The sequence below is a fragment of the Sceloporus occidentalis genome, unplaced genomic scaffold (genome assembly GCF_023333645.1).
Source record: "Sceloporus occidentalis isolate IW3139 unplaced genomic scaffold, rSceOcc1.0.p SCAF_4, whole genome shotgun sequence".
Lineage (NCBI taxonomy): Eukaryota > Metazoa > Chordata > Lepidosauria > Squamata > Phrynosomatidae > Sceloporus > Sceloporus occidentalis.
The window spans coordinates 119,202,884-119,219,741 of NW_028316984.1; the positions used below are offsets into that span (position 1 = coordinate 119,202,884).

Sequence of the window (16,858 nt, forward strand, 5' to 3'; positions counted from 1 at the left end):
ATCGCCATGATGGCATAGCAGTGCAGCACCGTCCAGACAACGTGCACAGCTATGACGTCACTGCTGTGTGCTGTCCAGATGGACCCAGGCAGCAGCCATGTGCTCGCGCTGCCAGCATTTTGCGGCAGTGCTAAAAGGAGTCGCTCTTCAGCGCTCCTTTGTTTTCCGTGTAGCCGCGCTGCACAATTTGGTTGCTGTGGCGCGGCTATGCAGAAAAGAGAGGCGGTTCCTGGCTGCCTCTTTCTGGAGGTCTGTACCCCGCCTGAGTTACCCAAGTTCTTGGAATTTAAGTGGGATAAAATGGGAGGAGGGTCTTCCAGTATCTTTCCTGATCCCTGTTTGTTCTCTATCCTAGAGGGTCAAGTTGGGGGGGGGGGGGGAGGGAATACACAGATGTTAGAATGAGAAGCAAGGAGCCCAATCTGCTGTAATAGTTTTATTTACCATCTGTCAAGAAATATTACTCAAGGGCAGAGTAGGTGAAGGAGGCAAAGCAGTACAGGAAAGGGATGCAAAGAGGTTGAAAGTATGGAGTAAGGGTTAACAAAAAATCAATGGAGGCTCAGAAATGATTGTTTAAGGAACTTATCGCACTCACTTTCGTCCCCAATCTGGGCACGGGCAGGGGATGCGGACGGCCGAGGTAGAAAGCATTTTACCGCATGCTGCACTGTCCTCAAGCCGGCCCCAAGCCATCGTCTATCTCCAAGCCTTTCCCATTCAGGGTTGAGCTGTGTGATTTTGGTCCGACGGAAGCTTTCTGCCAGACCAAAATCACACAACTGAGCCTTGATTAGGGCCGGCCTGGCGACGGGTGATGGCATAGGGCCGGCTTGAGGATAGTGTGGTGTGCCATAAAATGCGTTCTCCCTTGGTTGCACACATCCCCTGCCCATGTTGACTGGGGATGAAAGTGAGTGCGATAAGGTTGTAACTCCCAGTGCACTCAGCTCTAAGCAAGGTCAGTAACAGTCTTACTTCGAGTCTAAAGACATGAAGAGCACTCTGTTTTTGGCTGTAAGGGGACCTTGAAGGATAGGAGTAATGAATAGTAACCAAAGTTGTAGCACAGTCAAAGGGATGTAACGGTTGAAGATGTGAGATTGGGTCTTCTTGGTGTCTGCACCAAGACTCCAAAATGTCATTCCTAGGGAAGCTAGTGAAGTATTTAAATATTTATTATTTAAAGTGAAGAGTTTTATTTATTTTGACACATTTGAGAACTGATGGCTTTTAAAGAAAGGGATTTTTAAGAAGGTATTATACTGCTTTTATTGTTTTGTTAAATGTCTTTTTATTATTTTACAGTACAGTAACTTATGTTTTCAGTGGTTTTAAATGTTATTGATAGTTTAATCTCATTTTAATGTCATCCTTTTACACACTTTAACTGTATTTTATTTTAATTTGTAAGCCATCCAGAGGCTAGTTGTGGGGAAAAGGTGAGGCACAAATGAAGTTGTTGAGGAGGAGGAAACTGAATTTCATATGCTAATCTGAAGTAACAACCAAATCTTGGGTTGCATTTTTATTCATACTAGGCTGTTGCCAAACTAATATAGCATCTATTAGAGAAGCACCATTAAACTCAGTGGGAACTTTTTTGTGTGTAGAGGTCCACTGTCAATTAGTTTACTTGGTCCTCATTGAAAACAATGGAACAAACGTCATGCTTGACTTTTCACTGGGACCTAGATTAAAGTAACAATCTGGATCCACCCCAATGTGTTCTGCAATAAGTCTCAGGGAATTCCTGAATGAAACACACTTTCTGTTCTGAACGTTTTAGATATAATATGCTATTACCATTTATGGTACTTGCAGTTCAAAAGGCCATTGAAGATCTCTCCTAGGGAGCTAACATGGTGCAAGTTGTCCAAGATGATCACCAGAGGCATCTCCACAGCATTATTTTCACTATTACATTGGTCAGCGAGGTTGGAAAGATATTGACGGAGTTCCTGGGATGTGGATGGGAAAGAGAAAAATTGGCTTTTGGAAATCACAGAAGGATTCAAAGAAGTAATAGTAAATCACATAGACCCAAGTATTTCTCAAGAGGAAATAAACTTTTGAATAGAATTAAAAACTACAGCTTGGGCAAATTTGGTATCTTGTTTTTTAAAAAGTGACTTTTGTTCCTCCCACAACAAGTCTCAAGAATGATACTGCCTCCTCAGACCTATCTTGACCTGATCACTGAATGAAGTGTGGTTTCTGGACAGCAAACAGAGCTGGATGTATGAAAAGCAGCAGCTAAAAGCCAAGATGACAAAAGGAGGCAAGAGGAGGCTTGGTATTGGCAACTGTGGCTTTAATAAGCAGCCAAGATTCTTTTTTTCTCCACATGCCTATCAAGTCCATGAACTTTGTTGTGTAGATAGAGATACAGATATAACCTGCATCTGCTCTGCAGAAATAATCCAGGTTGACACCACTTTAACTGCCATGACTCAATGCTATGGGACTCTGGGATTTGTAGTTTGGTGAGTTATTTAGTCTTCTCTGGTAGAGAGCTCTCTTGCCACAATAAACTACAATTCCCAGAACTGCACAGCATTGAGCCATGGTAGTTAAAGCAATGTCAAACTGGATTATTTCTGCAGTGCAGATGCAGCTGTATCGCTATAGAAGAAAACAAAGGAGTCTCCAAAGTACATGGAACTAGTAATTAAGTGCCATTCTTCACCAGATAGTGGTTTTCTGTGACCAAGGGGTGGTTACAAGAGGTCCCCTGAACAAATGGTTTAGTAATGTTTTCTTTAGGTCACACATTGAGAAGAAATGCCAGCACTCTCTTCAAGCAAAGTGTTGTCTCTATCCCTGTTCAAGTCAAGGTATAAGGATGCTTCGCTTGCAGAGTGTGCTAGTATTCTCAATGTGACCTAAAGAACACCCCACCAAACCATTTGCTCAGGGGATACATTTGTTTTCATTTGCAAACAGTTAATTTCTCTATGCTCACCTTACTAGACTTGTGATCCACATTAAAAGTTGCAATAGCACCATCAGCCAGCTCTCTGCCTTCTCTAAGTACCATATACTCTGACAGACGATTGGCTAAGTATGTCTTTCCTGTGCCACTTGGACCAGACAAGATGATTCTCCTATGTTCCACCAACAGTGACACATAGCGCTGTAATATAGGCTTTGGAATCAGGGACTCAAACACCAGGCAATCCAAACTATTTTCTGCAATACCTGTGTAAACAGAGGGCATTTATTTTTTGAAAAAAAATTGAAGTTATTTTTGAACAGTTTTAAGAATTTTAATTGAAATGTTTTAAGGGTTTTAAACCCCAGGATCACCTACACCTATAGGACATGAAAGAAAGATTAGCAGACCTAACAGAAAGAGATGAAGAAAATTATGCAACAAATGCATTTGGTGGGCACGGTTTGTAGCATTTCTTTTAAACAAATAAATCCAAAAGAATTACAGCTTTCACAGAAAGAAAATCAATAATACTTAAACCTCGAGTTCATGAGATACTCTCTGCAGTTCCCCATAACAAAGATTGTTAAAGTGGTTTCTAAATAAATCCTTATTTAAGTACCATTTCTTGAATAAGAAAATACTCTTTATTTAAAAGGGAAAAAAATAAAACATCTTTTTCTCATGAGATGTGGTTCCTACTTGAAACAAAGTGGAAGAAAGGAGATAATATATACAGATTTCTATGTATACATTCTCTGATAATGTATACAGATCACTGCAAGTTGACTGGTAAATATGCAAACTTTCATAAAAGAGTAGGGAATATTGGTAAGACAACTGCATCATAAGAGATTCTGTATACTGCTCAAATCTTGAATAGGTATCAGTTTCATGTTCTTCCATGAACTGTACTGTATGAAATCCCCATGTAGGCCATTTATATTTTTACTGATAATTATATTCACCTCTTGCTCCTCATTGACAAGTGGCTAGCTGTGACGTGAACAGAATGCTGGACTAGACAGACCTTTGCTCTAATGTATCCTGTTTTTAAATATTTGCAATATGCCACTGAGGTTATCCATATGTGCATTTTCTCCAACATCACTTGGAGACCCATACATGTTGACTACATCATCTGCAAAACTTCATATTCATGCTGGCAGACTGTGAACTTTTGTATGATTTTCAGGCACATATCTACAATCACTGTTTATGCATATCCCCACCTGTACTTATATAAATCATTCTTCCACTCTCTTTGAAAGAATATTCCTTAATTCCTCAACAAACAAAATACTTTTGTCCTTTCTGGAATGCTATTGTCTGTTGAATCAGAGACTGGAACTAACAGCTAATGAGATCACATGTAATGTATGTTTCATTGTGATGACAAAAACACAATCATGTGCTTTTTACAAAATAATGAATTACCCGTAAATTTGTTACATTTTTGGTAAAACATGTAATGTTGAAATGTAGGTCACCTTGGAAGATATTTAGGGGTTATCAAAAAGTTCTTAAGTAATGTGAACAACCTATGTGTTACTCCATTACCAAGCAATGCTAACATCATTTGCTCTTTAAAACAAGAGTCTCATAATGTACATCATAACAGAAATAAGTGCTTTGGTTTAGGTTCTAGCCAGTCAGCTATGGCCCAGTCCAGACAGGTCTATAGGACGCGCTCATCACGTGCTAGAAGTTGGCCGAAGGCGCTGCGCCCACACGTGCTTCAACCCTAGCATGTGACGAGGGCGTCAAAATGGCAGTGCCCTGTACAGATGGACACCACCATTTTGATGAGACAGACGCCTAGCATCTGCACGTCACAGCTCCATAATGATGTCACGAGTGTGCCACTGGCACACTGTGGCGTCATTATGGTGCTGCAAAAAGAACCCACTTTTCATGGGTTCTTTTTGCTCTGTGAGGGAGCCGCGCGGTATGTCCGCTGCGGCTTCCTCGCGGAGCAAACCAGGGCGCTCTGTACTGGGCCTATCTCTCCTTTCAGGAAATTCCAGTCAATTGACCTTGATGTTGTTATTGCTGTATGTCATCAAGTCATTTCTGATTTATAGTAACCCCAAAGCGAACCTATCATGAGGTTTTCTTGGTAGAATTTGTTCAGAGGAGGTTTGTTCTTGCCTTCCTCTGAGGGCAAGACAATGTGACTTTCTCAAGGTCACCCAAAGGTAGGGTTCCCATATCCCGCCTGGGGGCGGGACTTTCCCGATTTGGGGCGGGTCCGCATGGTCCCACCCCGGTTTGGCCCTGCCCCCGGGACCCCCCCCCAGCAAGTCCTGCAGGCTTGGCTGGGGCTTGGAGGACGGCTGTCTTCCAAGCCCTAGCCATGCCCTGGGGGCTCCTCCGCGATCGCGGAGTCCTCCAGGCTTGGCTGGGGCTTGGAGGACGGCTGTCTTCCCAGCCCTAGCCATGCCCTGGGGGCTCCTCCGCGATCGCGGAGTCCTCCAGGCTTGGCTGGGGCTTGGAGGATGGCTGTCTTCCAAGCCCTAGCCATGCCCTGGGGGCTCCTCCGCGATCGCGGAGTCCTCCAGGCTTGGCTGGGGCTTGGAGGACGGCTGAAGCCAAGCCCCAAACCTCTGCCTGGCTGCCTCCATCTCTGGGGGGGGGGGGAATCCCGGGAGTGGGGGCAAAACGGCGACGGAGGCAGCCAGGCAGGGGTTTGGGGCTTGGCTTCAGCGAGGCCCCATTCCCTTGCCTGGCTTCCTCCGTTGGCGACGGAGGCAGCCAGGCAGGGGAAAGAGCCTTTCCTCTTTCTCCTCCTCCTCTTCTTCTGCCTCCTTTTCTTCCTCCCCTTCTTCCTCCTCCTCTTCTTCATCTTTTTCCTCCTCTTCCTCCCCTTCTTCTTCATCTTTTTCCTCCTCTTCTTCTTCCTCCTCTCCTCCTCCTCCTCTTCTTCCTCTCCTTCTTCCTCTTCCTTCTTCCTCCTTTTCCTCCTCTTCTTCATTTTCTTCCTCCTCCTCTTCTTCTCCATCTCTTCTTCTCCTCCTCCTCTTCCTCCCCTTCTTCCTCTTCCTTCTTCCTCCCTTTCCTCCTCTTCTTCATCTTCTTTCTCCTCCTCTTCTTCTCCATCTCTTCTTCTCCTCCTCCTCTTCCTCCCCTTCTTCCTCCTCCTCTTCTTCTTCTCCTCTTCCTCCTCCTCTGCCTTTTCCACTCTTCCTCCTCTTCAATGCCCAAATATGCTGTTTGGAATGGGGGGGGGGGGGAGGTTAGCCAGAAAGGGAAGTACATTTCTGCCATCTGTCTAGGAACAATGCCAAAATGTCCTCCATTTTGATCATGCCTAAGAAACATGCATTTATATTAACATTTTTTTAAAAAGCCTCATTTTTTTGCGTGTCCTCCATTTGTAAAAATGTGTCCTACATTTGAAAATTTTGTCCTACTTTTGTCTTACATTTGTCCCAGTTTGGAGGTCCAGAATTATGGCAACCCTACCCAAAGGGTTACCATGGCCAATTGGGGATTTGAATCCTGGTCTCCCAGTGTCCTCGTCTAACAGTCAAACCACTACACTAGTGTTCAATTCACCTTTGTCTTGGTTTTCCCCAAGCAAAAAATAAATTCCCATGGCAACTGAATAGGCCTGGTAATCATTATGGTTTTTTGGCTCCTTTGGGTGTCTTTAAAAAATTAATTTGTATTTTTGCAAACTTTGGGGATTTTCCAAGTATGTTGTTTCTCCATGGCAGCATTTTGGCTACACAGCAATCACCACTCAACAACTAAATCTGCATTTAAAAGGAACAATACCTTTTCTGGCAAAAGAACTTCCACAGGAGAACACTTCTGCGGTGTCAGCAAGTACAGCTGACTGATTCAAAAGACAAAGCCAGCAATTCTTAAAAGCTAGCAGATGGAATGTAAGTTGAGAGATTACATGAAAATGGAATGTTTAGCACCCAAGCTACCAATAATCAAGATTAAACATTTGTATGAACAGCTGTATATCTCGAAAGTGTAAATGTTTTGTTAACTGACCACAAAAAGATTGAAAGAAAGTTCTGTCATAGAATAATATCTGTATCATGTGCTGATTCTTAAAGTTTAGTATTACCTTACCATGTCCTCTCCCCCCCCCCCTTTTTTTTTTTTTTTTTGAGCCTACAAACTCTTAAACACCACCAGGTTGCTATAAGGCAGAAAAATGAACACTGCTTTTTGGCTTGCTGCACATGGTTGGTTTTCCCACCGTCAACCATTTGAGAGCCCAGTAATTGGAGACAGAATTACTTGAGAGCACAGGGGGATTATTCCAGCCTGCTGACAAGATAGCTTCTGATAGAAAAAGGAGGGCAGGAGATGGGGATTTCCCTGTTTCCCTTGCAGGCTTCTGTATGTCTTCCAAATCTCCTCATAAGTGCAGTGGGCTACAGAGGAGTAAGGGCAAAAATAGTATAGTATTTTGTATTTTGTATTTTATCATATGTTGTAAACCGCCGTGATCGCAGGAACGGCGGTATAAAAATAAAGTTTCGTTCATTCATTCATTCATTCATTCATAGTTTCCACATCGAGAGAAATAGTACTGCAACTCTATTCTTCTTTGGTCAGATCACACCTGGAATACTGTGTCCTGTTTTGGGGTAACACAAGAAAGATAGTAACAAGCTGGAACATGTCCAGAGAAGGGCAACCAAAATGATCAAAGAACTGGAAACCAAGCCTTATGAGGAATGACTTAGGGGCCTGGGTATGTTTACCTTGGAGAAGAGGAGAGTGAGACATGATATTATCTTTAAATATCTAAAGGGATGCCATCCAAAAGATGGAGCACTCTTGTTTTCTGATGCTCTAGAAACAAGAATACAAACCAATGGATTCAAATTACAAGAAAATAGATTCTACCTAGCCAATATGGAGAACTTTATTTTTACTGTACGAGTTGTTCAGCTGTGGAATATTGTCTTGGAGGATGGTTGACGCTATGGGGGTGCCACAGGATTCTGTTCTGGGCCCAGTGATATTCAACATCTTTATCAATGTAACTTAGATGAAAGAATAGACCACCACCACTGCCACTGCTTCCTCCTCCTCCTCCTGCTTCCTTTCCCTCCCTCCTCTCTCCGGCGGTGAGAATCTCGCATGCCCACAGAGAGGGCTCTGCATGCCAGCTCTGGCACATGTGTCATGGGTTCACAATGGCTGAGATAGATGACCCATCACAGTATTCTCAGCAGTTTGTCTTAAGGTTTTTCAATCGGCCTGCATAACTAAGGCCTGTTACAGACAGCCAAAATAAAGCTGCTTCGAGTCACTTTGGAGGTATGGTATTTCAATGATACATGCGTCCTAAGAGTCCAAAGGCCACACCAAAGCCACACTCCAGTCCTAAGGACTGGAGTGCAGCTTTGGTGAAGCTTCCAGACTCTTAGGACTCATGCATCATTGAAATATCATACCTCCAAAGTGACTCGAAGCAGCTTTATTTTGGCTGTCTGTAACAGGCCATTGTCCCTGATGTTTTTGGTTCTGTTAAATGAAATCACTGGTTTTTGTTCACATCCAGGAATGTTTTCTCACAGGTGCCAGTGTTTATGTATAGCCTTCTGTATATCCTTGGTTATATGATTAAATGTCAGAGTGCAGTGTAGGTGATTAGTTTGTGGTCTATGTTGTTTTTTCAAAAGTTCCAGTCTAGATTTGTCAGCCACTTTTGCCAACCCTTTGGATATAACTTGTTGTGGATAACTCCTATCTTTTAGTTGTTTGGACAGTAAGTCAGTCTCCGTCTTAAAGTCCTCTTCATGGGAACAACTGCAGTTTAGTCGTAGGAATTGACCATATGGGAGATTTTTCATTATGGTGGTTGGATGGTTGCTATCAAAGCTAAGATATGTGTTAGCATCTCTTGGTTTTTTATATAAGGAGGCAGTGATGCACTGGGCTTTTTAAACACTGAATAAACAGTTGACCATCTTAGAGCACACCTCTCCTCTTTGTTTGCTGAATCCCAACTCCAAGCAACAACTACTTGCCATGCCTATAGAACTTTAAATTCAACAGGCCCTATTTCTGAGTAAGCATGTATAAAAATCAGGTTCCTTCTGTGCCAGATAACATATAAAAGCAAGAGCTAAGTATTTTGTATACATAAGGCCTTCCAATTTATGTACAGAAAAAAAATATTTAATGCATATGATTCTAGACAGGAATTTGGCTACATTTGAAAGTGATCACCAATAATGATATGCAACTTTAAAAAATACGAAATTTAGTCAAGAAAGGAAGAAAGCTAATTAAACTTTGTTTTGCTTCTCTGAGGTGGTTTCAATGATGAAACTTCACAAGACCTGTAATTACAAAAAAGCTATAAGAAACAGATCACCTATAATTTACCTTTGATAGTCACTGAGATGGTGTTGTTTTCACCAACCAGATAGCCACAGGGCAGAAGCTCAGGTGTTTCTGTGCTATTTGTGCGAATGATTTCCCCAATGCTGTATCCCAGGACACTGTCTGAATTCAATCCTAGCTGATTCACAGGATCGACATGAATGATGTATTCCTATGAAAACAGAAAAACAAACAAACAACAATAAATAAAAGTAAATATACCTGTTGAATTTTGAGTCTTTAATACAGGAACTTCATAATTAGCTTCCAGGCTCAGTACAAGGTGTTGGTTATTACCTACAAAGCCCTACATGGCCTGGGTCCAGTCTACTTGAAGGAACGCCTCCTCCCATATAATCCTTCCTGTACACTCTGTTCCTCTGGGAAAAATGTTTTACATCCAAAAAAGATAAGATTGGCGGTGACCTTCCGGAGGTCTTTTTCTGCTACGGCTCCTCCTAAAGCATGGAATGACCTGCTAGAATAGATTCGCCAATTATTCTTATTGGAGGCTTTTAAAAAAGCGACAAAAACCTTTCTCTTCCGGCAGGCCTTCCCTGAGTGATAACCGCTCAGAACCGATTCTACCCGTCCTCCTTACTATATCTCATCGTCATTCGCAGATTGTAGAATAACTTTGTAGTGTAGTATTGTTATATATTTTAATCATGTTTTATGTTAATTTTATAGTTTGGGAGGGAGTGTTGGGTCAGGGTTTTGTGGGTTTTATTGTTCTTATATTGTGTATCGTATAAACTCTGTTGTTACCCGCCTCGATCCCCAAATGGAAGAAACGGGATATAAATAAATGTTGTTATTATTATTATTATTAATAATAATAATAATAATAAAGTATATTTTTATTTTCATAATGAATTAATCCTTATAATGAAGGACATATTAACAAACACAATGTGGAAAAAGAAACCCAAATCTACTGCCCATTTTTAAGTTGACACTTAGGTTCTAGTCCATTTGACTTAATACTGGAATGACCTGAGAAAAAGTGTGGACATGAAAACGGTACTCAGTTTTTTGAACAAGTCACACAGCAAATCAGGAGAGACTTGTGAGAATTCAGCATTTACTTCACTAGCACTCCTAATTGCTTACTGGATTTACAAGTGTACTCTTAATTCAGAGGAACACATATGTAAATCACTGTACACTTAAATCAGAGGACCACATATGTAAACCTGGAGTTGATGGGACAAAACCCCTTAATCATTATATATGAGAAGGAATGTATTTCTGAGTGCCAGCTATTTGAGGAAAACAACAAGCAATGTCGTAATTTTCATTCCCTGATGGTGAGCGTTCACTAGCATCTCACAAACTACTTTTGGAAAAAGTGTTAGATCAGATGAAGTTCTGATCTGATCCAGCAAGGCACTTCTTAGATCCCTGTTTTCAAGCTATAACGTAATAGTCATGTATGTACCCCATACCCCTGGACATTTCTGTGGGTTCCCCAGGCCTCTCCTTGCACCAAATACAGCACTGTTGTTGGGAGGCAGTTTATCCTAGCAGGACAGCCTATTTCCCAAAAGTTATGCCCCAGACATCATATTTCCCAGCAGAAATGGCAGACTTGGGTGAGAGTATCATCAGAATCTGAGAAGGAGACAATGTACGCCTCTCCCACATCAGTAAGTTGCTCAATCCCATCATAATGCATAAGGCAGAGATGTGTGGTAAGACAGATGTCAAGAAAAATGTGCCATTTGCCACTGTCCATGTTGTAATATAATGTAATCTTTCTTTTTGACATTACTTTACTAATCTGAAGTTAAGTAAGATTGAAACCTTTATCCAAGGCCAAGAATTCTTAACCATAATGGAAAATAACTATCTTCTATTGTGTCATCCTCTATTCTCTTTGACATGTTGCAATAAAATAATAAAATAGTAACAAAGCAGTAGTTTAAAACATAGACTGCAGCAAATATAAACTGATATCTCATAAATGCATATCATTAAATCATATAAATATGGATTTATAAAGAAAAATGCACTGTTTAATGTGTGTTCTGTTCTTTATCATGCTGGCACATGCATAGATGGAGATTTCTCCAAAACTTAGTTTATTTAAGTTTTGGAGAAATCTCCATCTAAGCTTTACCTTTTAACATATTTTAGAATTATAAAGTCCAAAGATATGAGCAATGCCAGTGAAGTCAGCAATGCTTACTCATGCAATGAAGATGAGCCTGTCAGCAGAGTTTGAGTTCTGAATCAAAAGGAAGCAATCAGATAACATTCAAGGCAATGTTGTTAGGAATAGTGAGGGAAGCACTATTTACCTTAAAAAGCCTTCTAACAACTCCATCCAGAACATCCCATTTGGTTTTTCCGCTGACTCCTATGCAGCCAATCAGAAAAAGGCGAGGCCTAGAATCCTAAAAGCATAAAAGCAAATGTACATATGAAAAATATTTTATCATGATCTATCAGACATTGTGATGCAAATACCTAAGCTGAAATCAACAGTCCTGTATGTGTGCATCTCCTCTTTCTACTTCTTTCTACGACTGGGATTTTCTCCCCCTCCTAATCAAGCACAACTCTTTTGACTAGACAAGAAGATGGAAATACAGATGGCTTTCTCCTTGTACAAGGCACTGTGTAATCACGCACAAGAACATATGTTACCATATAATGTTCTTGTGAACACAGGTTTGAGGAAAGAGACTGCACACAGTGCAAGACTATATCTTGCACTATGTGTGTGTATGTGCCTTAAGTTGTGTGTATACTTACGGCAACCCCATGAATTTCATAGGGTTTTCTTAGGCAAGAATACTCAGAGGTGGTTTTGCCAGTTTCCCTCCTCTGAAATACAGCCTACAGCACCAGGTATTTGTCGACAGTTTTCCATCCAAGTACTAACCAGGGCTGATCCTGCTTAGTTTCCAAAATCATATAGGATCTGCTGCCTTTAGGGTATTTAGCACTATGGCTTAAAAAAAGCATCACTGCCAGAATTTATTTCATTTGTGCAGTTTTGAATCCAACTAATTGTTTGTAGGTAAATACTAACACCTTGGATTAGACTTGAAAGATAATCAGCAGCCAAAGCAATCTGCAGTAAATGAGATGAAATATGTTCTCCATGTTACACTGCAAGACTCCTCTAAATTTGGCAAGTGAGTTTTGTTGACACACAGGTGCTTGTCTCATTGCCCTGCGCACCTGATCTACATCTTGGATCATGTCCCATTAATATTATGGGGTTTTTTAAAGTTACTTTAAAAACAACGAACAAGAAAAAGGCCATAAGGCAATTTTCAACTTCTACATGACAGATCATGAAAATCTCTTTCCTCAAAGCTGTGTGCACATTTAGTTGAATTTCCCTTTTATTCATTCCAAGTTTGTAAAGCACAAGCAGGTCTGGACTTCCCAGCACTTAAAACACCCACAGCTGCTGGCATTGAGTCTAGACTAGAACGGCAATCATAGTCATGTCATCAGGAACAGCAAAGGAAGAAGGCAGAAGAGAAGCAGTCTTAATGGGAACTATGCCAAAACTTTCTGAGAATGCAAACACTCATGAAAGCATGGGTATGCTTTTTAGTTTCCTTAAAATTTGCAAATAATTCCAATATTACATAAGGCCCTCTTTCTTCATTCTAGGAAGGAAATGGCCAAGAGACCATAAGTAGGAAGACAAAAAGCACAAGGAAAACAAACAGACAGACAGACCAAAAAAAAAAAAAAACCCAAACAAACCCAAAGCTGGGCAAGGAAATAGAGCTGGAAAAGAGTTAACATTTGGCTGATTATACCATGCATTCCTGTAGAAACTCTATTCTCTTGGGCCTTTTGAGAAAAGACTATTTCAGTCATGGACACATTGAATTAACAGAAGCCTTTCTAATTGCTGGCCAGATATCTCAAGTTCCATCCCAATCAGCATTACAGACTTCTGTAACTTAGGCGCATTACAGACCGCCGAGAAGCGGCCGGCGGTTGCAGCGTCCGGGAACCGCAGCAGCCAAACCGCGTGGTTCCCGGACGCTGCACAGAAGGAGCGCGAAAATCACACTCCTTTCTGGGCCCCGGAAGAGACGCCGCAAGGCGCTAGTCGCACACTCGCGGCGTCACTTCCACCACGCGACGTGCGGACGCAGAGCGTCCGTTACGTCAAGATGGCGGCAGCTGTGTGGAACGGCCACTGCCATTTGTTATGGACTCAGTCCGTGCTAGGGTTAGGGGCATCTGGAAGAGACGCCCCTTTCTAATCCTAGCACGGACTGAGTCCGTCCTAGGGTGCCTGTTTATAACGGGCCTTAAAATCATTATCTTTGGCTCTAAGCAGCTTTTCTAATTGTACATTATAACTATACATGATATTTTTCTGTCAACAAAAATTAGACCTCATTAATTAGTCATTTCCTAGGAGTAGTTCCCACCTGATATGCTTGTGCTTTGACTATACCACTTCAGAGGTTGAAATTGATTAAAACCTCAGTGGGAAGGGGGAAATCTCTGCATGAAGAGACCTAGATGTTGGGGAGGATTCTTACATACCCATTTTCCTGATTTCCATTAATCACTAGAAAAGACAAGAAGAGTGGGATGTAGCAGGAAAAGAGGAAGACTATTATAGAAGAATCAAGTAAAGCCAAAGCTCTGAGTTTTCAGGACATGCAGGGCTGTTGCTGAGAGGGTGCCTTGAAGGTCTCCAATTCATAGTCACCATAAGTAGACTTTATGGCAATTAACCATGAAGGATACAGTATTTTTTTCCCCAAAAGAGAACACTAACATGAACCTTTGCCTGTAGTCTGAAGTGTTACATTAAAGACGCAAGTCTCCCACTTCAGTGACAACTAGGTCTGGTTATCTGAGACATTACAGATATTGACGCCGTTTCTTGCAGAAAACAGAGTTAAAAGGTATAGACACAAGGACTAAACTCAGAAATCTATCTGGTTCCCTTCCCAATAAAACTACTACATAAGCACTAAAGGCATTTTAACCCGCTCTATTAAGACCACCTTACTTTTCCTAACTAAGTAATCAAAGACTCACCTCTTTCCACTTAACTTCATCCTGAAAGCTTACAACTATTTTAACATGCCTGCCACCTTCTTTCCGAGATGAACCATCACTGGAATCATCCAAAAGCATATCTGTGGACCAAAGACACAAACTCTTTTTTAGATTCATATAAAGAGCTAGAAAGAATGGCTCAGACTTACCCTCCTCAGTAAATATAGGGAGCTTTGTGTCTACTCTGTCTGGGCTTATCAATCATAATTTTTCACCAAGGAAAGTGGAAAGCTGCACATGTATAAATTAATTATTATTTATTTGTTGGCCATTGAGAAACAAAATGTGTTACACAAAAGCACTGGAGCATTCTTCTCAGCTATTGAAAAAGATTCTTATCTCTGTTTTGGCTTCTGAGACTTAACCAGGCACCCCTGGTTAACCCCTTCTACCTTATCTTTGTCAAGTAAAACAAGTTGATATTTTTGGAATGTTTAATTCTGTGAACACTGTCAGTTTTCAAATTACAGAATAAACACATTTATGAATCCATGCAAATTATAAAATAATGTAAATATATGTCTCAGAACTTGAAGTGAATGCAAAGGAGACAAAGGAAGATTACAGAAAGATCAACACAGGGTTTCTCTTGAAAAAAATCTTAGCTCTAACAAATGGGTGTAATTAGATGATTGAATATGATTCAGTGTAGCTGAAGTCATAACTAGAATGCTACACTTCAAAGGACGATAGAGCAGATAGTATTGTAATGGAAGGGTTTGTTCCAGCTTTTCCACTTTCACACCTAACCCATGAGCTATCTACATAGTTTTTATTTATAAATGGCTACAGGATAAAACCTGCCCACTACCCTTTTATATACTCACCAAGACTAGCTGACTCTGTGAGGTTCAGGCTGTGCTGAGAGAGACCGATAGATTGCCTTGGAGAGGATGAAATGGAAACCTGAGACTGGGTCCTACTACAGCTGCCTTGATTTTCAGACTTCAGCCGGTCATTTTCTGCTTTTAGTTTCTCAATTTCACTCTACATTAGAGAATGGGGGGCAGAGGGGAGCAAACAATTTATATAGGAAATTGAAAGACTTCCTGCTCTCTCTATTTGTTTCTGTGCATATTTGTCAAGCAAATACCGAAGGGTCTGTCTTCCTGCTTGTCTGTTTTGGTCAATTGTCCCATTCCTATCAAGAAATAAAAGCTTCTCTCTGCCTAATGTCTATAGACAGACTTTCTTCTCTCTCTTACCACACCGTTGCCTTCACTATAGTTGCTCCTCCTCTAGTCAAGTAGAGGAGATCTGAAACTAGCAGTTTTCAAGTATTCATTAGATGTTGAACACAAAATGGGTGGAGGAAACTGCATTACGTCCAACCTCTCTATTACTGCGCTCTACATGAGCTGAAGAAGAAAGTCTCCTCTACCCATTGGGACTTTCTATGTTATCAGAAACTAGATTTTTTTGAGCTCCCAATTGCTCAAAGAACCTCCAGGAGTAGAAGAAAGCTCTCTTTGTCAGATTGTCAATCTCTATGTGAAGAGAGAAATAATGGAGGGGCTGGGACTAGTACACTCATCCTCCACACATTCTGTGAAACACCAATGAATGACTGAATAGGAGTAGTTTTACAACAGTATTTCCCCATACCTTATTATTATTATTGCTTTATTAATTTATATCTCATATTTCTCTCAATAATGAGAGTCAAGGTGGCAAACAACAACCTGATGGCACAAAAATGTTTTAACTTACCAATGAAAGGAGAGCAAAGATGGGGCCATCTTGCCTTCCTTAGGAGTGAGTTCTAAAGACTGGGAGAAGCCACAGAAAAGGCCCTCTTTAGCTGAAACTGTTGGAATATTTGGATTTCCTTTGTTAGGAGACTCAGCTCTATTATTCATTCGGAATTATCTGTTAATTGTGGAGAGCCAGGCACTGACCCTTTCCTACTTGTTGGGAGGGAATAATAACTCAAACAAGTATCCTACTGGCAAATTGTTTAACAAGCTTTCACCCCACAAATCCACACTTCATGTGCAGTGACAGCAGTGCTCCATTTATTCTTGCACTCTAAAACCTGCCCAGAGCTCTCCCACTGGTATGCAGAAAATTCTCCCAGCTCCAGTTTTAACTGTAATGTGGTGAAAATAAAATCTGCACAACTTGTAATTTTTCTTTTTCTGGCAAGGTTACAATAATGTACAACATAACCTCAGTGTGGTATAATGGTTTGAGCACAGGGCTACAACTCTGGAGACCAGGGTACAAATCCCTACTCAGCCACGGAAACCCACTGGGTGATCTTGGAGAAGTCACATTTTCTTAGTCTTAAAGGTAATGCTCCCCCAAACCAATCTTGCTAAGAAAAGTCTGTGATATGTTCACCTTTGGTTCGCCGTAAGTTGGAATTGACTTGAAGACATACAACAAAAGAAAAAAAATAATATATATAGCTTTTCACAGGATCCAATCAAAATGTCATCTGTTGAATTTAAACCTGTCACATAAATTATTAAAGATGCAGGGCACCTGACAGAGAAAATA

General features: G+C 41.1%; 1 protein-coding gene across 3 annotated transcripts in view; it reads right to left on the minus strand.

Annotated features, from left to right (window-relative positions):
* NAV2 (neuron navigator 2) overlaps positions 1–16,858 on the minus strand; it is a 352,842-nt gene that overhangs the window by 20,297 nt on the left and 315,687 nt on the right. For all 3 annotated transcript variants that reach the window (XM_089521370.1, XM_089521369.1, XM_089521367.1), the window contains 6 exons: positions 15,184–15,343; positions 14,336–14,436; positions 11,602–11,697; positions 9,302–9,470; positions 2,966–3,201; positions 1,807–1,961 (listed from right to left, as the gene is read on the minus strand). In XM_089521370.1, the coding sequence (XP_089377496.1) occupies positions 1,807–1,961; positions 2,966–3,201; positions 9,302–9,470; positions 11,602–11,697; positions 14,336–14,436; positions 15,184–15,343 (917 nt within the window). The remainder of the gene's footprint in view (positions 1–1,806; positions 1,962–2,965; positions 3,202–9,301; positions 9,471–11,601; positions 11,698–14,335; positions 14,437–15,183; positions 15,344–16,858) is intronic.